Here is a 6122-nt window from a genome sequence, read left to right as displayed (position 1 = left end):
ATATATATATATATATATATATATTTGTATATATATATATATACTGTTTATGCATAAACGTAAATTATATAGAATAGACGTAAATTACATGATAAATCAACAACAGAAGCCAGACGGTGCATCGACAATTCAGCAAAGGGCACCTCTTCACAAAACTGATGTACAGAACGTGGGATTGAGTTACGCCAGAGAATGGTATAAATATGTATTACATGGCAATATGCTTGTCACGTAAAATCCTACCTCTCGGGCCTTGCGAAGGAATTGCAGTAGATCTCCGTACGGCATGAATTCAAACAAAGCCATGTAAGGTTGGTCTACCGTCACACACCCAAGTAACTTTATGATATTTTGGTGCTTTCCAAGTTCGATCATTAACTGAATCTCGTCCAAGAAGTCGTCTTTACTGGCCGAATTATCTTTAGTGACAGCAGAATAATGTTATTGTTAATGTTAATACAGTAGATTTAAAATAGCGCATTCCAGAATTTACAGTATACCGTACCTACACAAAGTCTCGATGGGCTGTAATATTGATAAAGAACCATTACCATTAAGCTAGATTTGTCCTCATCATTATCCCCATCATTATAAGTATGATCATCAACATTTTATTATAAAAATCACTATTATAAATACCGCCATTAACATCATCATCATCATTTATTATCATCATCATCATTACCATTATCATCAGACAATTATCATCTTCGTCATCACCACCAGCAACACGACATTACACTCGTCATAATTATCAACTCCTCGTTATCGTTTTCGATCATTATCACCACAAATTCTTCACCATCATAGTTATCATCATAAATATAATTATCAGCAATAACCTCATCACCTTTAGTTAAGACCAGTAACGAATCCTACTATTTGGCCTACTATACGTACCGCGTAAACACTTAATCGCTACTTTTATGGTGCCACTACTTCCGCGTATCCCCGCAACATATCCCATCATCACTTTGCCGAATTCTCCACCTCCAATTTTCTTCTTTATCGTAACTCTATTTCTGTGTATTTCCATGTCCTTAAAATCCTCCGCTGGATGTAACATTGGGTGGGGCAAGTAAGTATCTGTAATATCATATTACACAAACACAATATGTTATATTGAAGATAGACAATGTTGACAAAAGTTCAATTGTGACGTCATCACTGGAACTCCCAATGTTATTTGCCTATTCCCAAGCGTCCACTAATTTTTCTACTAGTGGGCGCTTGGCTTGATTTTGTTTAGGTTCGTGTGCAAAAAAAAAAATCCTCATTTTTTACGCTTGGGAATAGGCAAATAATATTGGGAGTTCCAGTGATGACGTCACGATTGAATTATAATTACTATTAGTATCATCATCACAGCTAAATGATCATTTCACTATAGCAACCGATGACTGCTACAACAGTTTGTTATAAAAAAAAACAAACTAAAATTAAAAGACGGCGATTGACTTATAAAGCAATTAGTAGAGCATGCATCGTACAATAAATGGAAAATTATTATACTTAGGTTAGGTTTAATGCATTCAGAATTTTTTTCAAGTATTAAATCTAACCTTCGTATATTAATTTTCCTATAGTGCACTATGCGGAGCTCTACATAATTGCTTATTATTGCTATGAAGTTACGTTACTTACGTGAAGTTTTTCGTGCATCCCTCTTGTAAGCCAACGCCGCCAGTTCGGAACGCTTTGATTTGCGTCGTTTAATAACAATGACGATCAAAATTAATAAGAGTATGAATACCGCTGAGCAAGTAGAAACAATAAGTTTTACAGCAAATAAATCCTTTTCTGATTCTTCGTCTATAGGCCCAGGCGTGGTTCCTGTCTGTCGGTCTGTTTCTCTGCGTGTCAGGGTGTCTATCTATCTATCTATCTATCTATCTATAATGTACTGTACGTAAAATGGTACTGGTCGAACGGGATTGAATTAAAGTGAACTGATTCACTGTACTATCAATTGGATGAAATGTACTATCACATAAATGGCCAGACTAATATAATACTTGAACTGTTAACAAAATTCCACCATGAAATGTTTTTAGAATCGAATACTTACGGGGCCTTTCACAAAGCCAGGCGTGTTGTCTGTGACACTCAATATCATCCATCTCTCCATCTAGTTTGGTTAAGAATATTACACAGTCAGAACCGTTGCCATCGATACCTTATACGAAAAATGCAAATTCCTTTTCATTTAGTTTATTGTGCCACAATTTAAACATTTTTTTTATATGATGAAGCCTATTCAAACTAAATATAAAACAAAAGAATTTTGTTTGACTAAAATTAATACTTATTATTATTATTATTATTAATAATATTATTATTAATATTATTATTATTATTCCTATACTTATTATTATTATTATTAGTATTATTATTATTATCATTATTATTGTTATTATTATTATCATAATTATTATTATGACGTATTTTATTACCTTTTACACATTCGAATTATAAGTTTATTATTATTATTATTATTATTATTATTATTATTATTATTATTATCATTATTATTGTTATTATTATTATTATTATTATTATTATTATTATTGTTATTATGACATATTTTATTACCTTTTTACTCATTCGAATTCTAAGTTTATGTATCGTGATTTGACCCAAGAAAAGCATAGCCTACTTAATTTTAACTTACATATCACTAATAAAAATAATAATACAATAAATAAAAAACAAAATGAGACAAATCAAAATCAATAAATATTTATGGACAAAAATATATGTATCATAGTATTATGTCAATGCTTTTGCTCAAGGTTTAATTTCTTGTATCATGTCCTTGATGGTCTTAATGTCTTGCTTATTTTAACTATAACGTTAAAGGTTTTTATCGATATATAGACTGGAGAGTGATAATAAAATATGCCCCAATCTCACTTGACTTCAGCTTTGAAAGGGGCATTGGTTATTTGTTTGTTTAAAAAAAAATTGAATTTGCTGGCTGGCCTTAGCCAGTGACAGCTCATAGCCGTTACGCCACTGCAGAAATGTTATTACGCTCTTATTATTATTATTATTATTATTATTATTATTATTATTATTATTATTATTATTATTATTATTATTATTATTATTATATAATTCCTAGTAAATATTTTTTTTTTTAAATTACCTTACTAACTTCATAGTTTTCTTTTTTTTTTTTAGATTCTAGAAATTCAACAGTTCTCTTTTTGTCAATGAGTTAAAGCCCTACTCTGTTTACCAGACATAAGTCCAAATTGCTGTTGTTGTTGTTATTATTATTATAGGCTAATAGTTTCGTCGCTACAATATCATACAATTCTTGTAAGTTTACTTTTCCATTAATATTCAATCTATATTATTGAATAATAAGACTACGATCATATTTATAAGCTATTTCTGAAATATAAAATACTCATATATAATATATTGGTTTCTAAGCTTTCTATAGGTCTACCTTTGTCGTCTGGTTGGTCACTAGCCCATTTGAGATATTCTATTTGCACGTTATTATTTCCTCTATACACACTCTCCTCATTCTGTAAAATGCAACGTCATATCAGCAAATTAATTGGTACATTAAACGATATATATAATATCACACACTTCTATATTATTCAGTGTTCTTACAATTATTTGTAGTTCTAAATAATAATACTTTAATGCATATGTTTTCGTTACTTTGTCTAATTAGGGAGAGCATAAAAACATATTTGTTTTCATTTTAAAGGTACAGTATTAGACTAAAATTTGAATAACACCTCCGCTTCTCCACTGATATTTGGTGACGATCTAGATTTAGGTATGCATTTGGGGTAAATTGAAGTGCTCACGTAGACCTGAATACCGTATCTCAAAAACTGATCGATGTATCTGAATGAACATTTTTAGAATGGTTTGCAATAGTCCAAGGAGCGATGATTGAAGGCTTTCAGTGGTTTTCCGGAAAAAATAATTAAATTTTGGTTGACAATCTGGAGAAGAGTGTAGATATAAGGAGCATTTAACGAGAAACGCTGCAGACCAGATATCTTAAAAACGGATCAACTAATCTGAATAAAGTTAACCAAATTACAAATACGAAATGATTACTTGGAAGTCAATTACAGGGCCGGCGGAACATTTTTCGAAGTGGAGGGGCCCACTTATAAGATGAATGGGAATATGAATCATGCAGATCTGGAATCAAACTTAGGGGGTGGGGGTTAACATTTTTCCTAAAAATGAAAGGGGATCCTTTCTGAAATCTTACATACATCTTATGATAACAAAATTTTCGATCAAAAAATTAGCAAATTCAGCTATAATCCAATACTCAAAATTAAAGCTATTGTTCTGAACTTTCCAAAATAAAAATTAAGCCATTGGTATGCACAGTATTTGTCATTCAAACCTAGAACTGTGGTATTAACAAAAAATTGAGAATTGAAAGTTATAGAAATACCAAAAAATGACTGGTAATTATTTTCTTACAACAGTGTAGTAATTTACAGGAGTGATGTTTTGCTCTACCTGACGTGTTATCGTATTGAATACTCGGTACATCCCTAAATACTGGTGAAAAAAAATTACAAGTGATCAGGTGGGAATCGAACCCACGATCACCTGGTAACAGCCTGGTGTCTCAACCACTAGACCACCGAGCTTGCGCTTGGTGGTTAGTGATGAATAAGATCCCCAAGTAGCAGCGGGTACTGCAAGTGCTATCAAGGTGTGAGTTTGTGTCAGGAAAATATCATAGTAACCTCTGGATGGCCAGAAATGTCACTCTCCGACTGTGACAGACGTGTTGACTTGGCGTAGGCCTATTTTTATATTTTTTTAGTACGACTGCCCGACAAGCTCTGTCCGAAGGGGGTTTGACCTGTTCGGTGTGCGGGGGGAGGGGGTTTAAGCCCTTATACAAGGACCCCATAAAAGTTGGAGAGAAAACAAACATAGTACCAACATCCCGCATTTCAAAGTGATTTTGGTTGAAATACGCATTTTGCAGAAACACATGCGTGATCATAAATTTGTCACACATTTAGCACAGGACTATGCGTGATAACGAACTGTAACAAATTCAGGGGAAAATCTATTTAACATTTGAAGAAATTAGTTTTATTAAAAATATAGGAACGGTCATGCAGTTTAAACTTGAGTCATTAGACAGTATTTACGTGAACCTAATTCACTGACGCGCTACTAAACATTAATCAGTATGCCCATTCATTTTTTGTTTGTTTAAGTAATGAAATGTTTGTGTAGGCCTACATAGTTCGGGTGCTCAAATTAAACATAAGGTAGGCCCTTTATTGAAACTCAAATTGTATGTGTCTATATTAAAAATATTTTTGTACCTGGTATTGTCAACAAATGCTCCATGAAATAGATTTAAAACAGCTTTAAATGCTCAGATCCTCAGGGCCCTGCCTCTGGACCCCAGGCCATGCACCCCCCCCCCTCCACAAACTGGTGTACTCACGCATTTTAAATCTTTAAGGTTGGTAAATATGAACAAAAAATACAGTAATATGTCGATTCTGAAATTTAAACTTTTAAAAGCGGAAAATTTTCTGCAAAAAAACGTAAAAGTTTTGTGTTCTGGTGGCACATTCAGCTGCTTTAAAAAATTGATTTCTATTTTTTATTATTCAAAGTCGCGCTTTTCATTTGGTTTGAAGCTTAGTTAGAAACGCCCCTAGACATTTCCAATTGTTTCATATTCATCATTTGCATATTTTATAATATATTTTAACAAGATTTTATATGAAATATAAAGTAATTTAAGTTAATACTAAATGTTCATTAAAATCACTAGAAATTATTTTTAAAAATAAGGCAAAAAAAAAAGCAATTACGCTGTACAATAACACAATAAATAGGCCAATGTATCCTCATTGATTGCTTTTGCAGGTAATAACACCAGTACTATACGTACAATTGAACCAAATATATTCTAATCACAGGCAAAATATAATCACCTGACTCTCTCCCTGACGGGTTCCGGGGTCGACGAGGCTTCTTGTCGGTTATACGCCGGTAACCCTACGCTGAGTCTGGGCCCGGGCCTTGGTGAAGGCCCGAGCCTTGGCGAGGTTGAGTACTTAGCCCTGCGCATCGTATGATCAGACCATATA

The 6122-nt window shown here is 32.8% G+C and overlaps 1 protein-coding gene across 1 annotated transcript in view; it reads right to left on the bottom strand.

The window, feature by feature from the left end:
* Positions 1-165: 165 nt before the first annotated feature.
* LOC117122741 overlaps positions 166-6122 on the bottom strand; it is a 19001-nt gene continuing 13044 nt past the window's right edge. Inside the window, exons 13-17 of the mRNA XM_033268437.1 lie at positions 3458-3539; positions 2069-2176; positions 1645-1845; positions 901-1086; positions 166-419 (exon numbers count right to left, since the gene is read on the bottom strand). Of these exons, the coding sequence (XP_033124328.1) occupies positions 181-419; positions 901-1086; positions 1645-1845; positions 2069-2176; positions 3458-3539 (816 nt within the window). The 3' untranslated portion in view covers positions 166-180. The remainder of the gene's footprint in view (positions 420-900; positions 1087-1644; positions 1846-2068; positions 2177-3457; positions 3540-6122) is intronic.

The sequence above is a fragment of the Anneissia japonica genome, unplaced genomic scaffold (genome assembly GCF_011630105.1).
Source record: "Anneissia japonica isolate Jap-2015-1 unplaced genomic scaffold, ASM1163010v1 scaffold1884_len437306_cov177, whole genome shotgun sequence".
In the NCBI taxonomy this organism is placed as follows: Eukaryota; Metazoa; Echinodermata; class Crinoidea; order Comatulida; family Comatulidae; genus Anneissia; species Anneissia japonica.
This window is presented reverse-complemented; position numbering and strand designations above follow the sequence as displayed.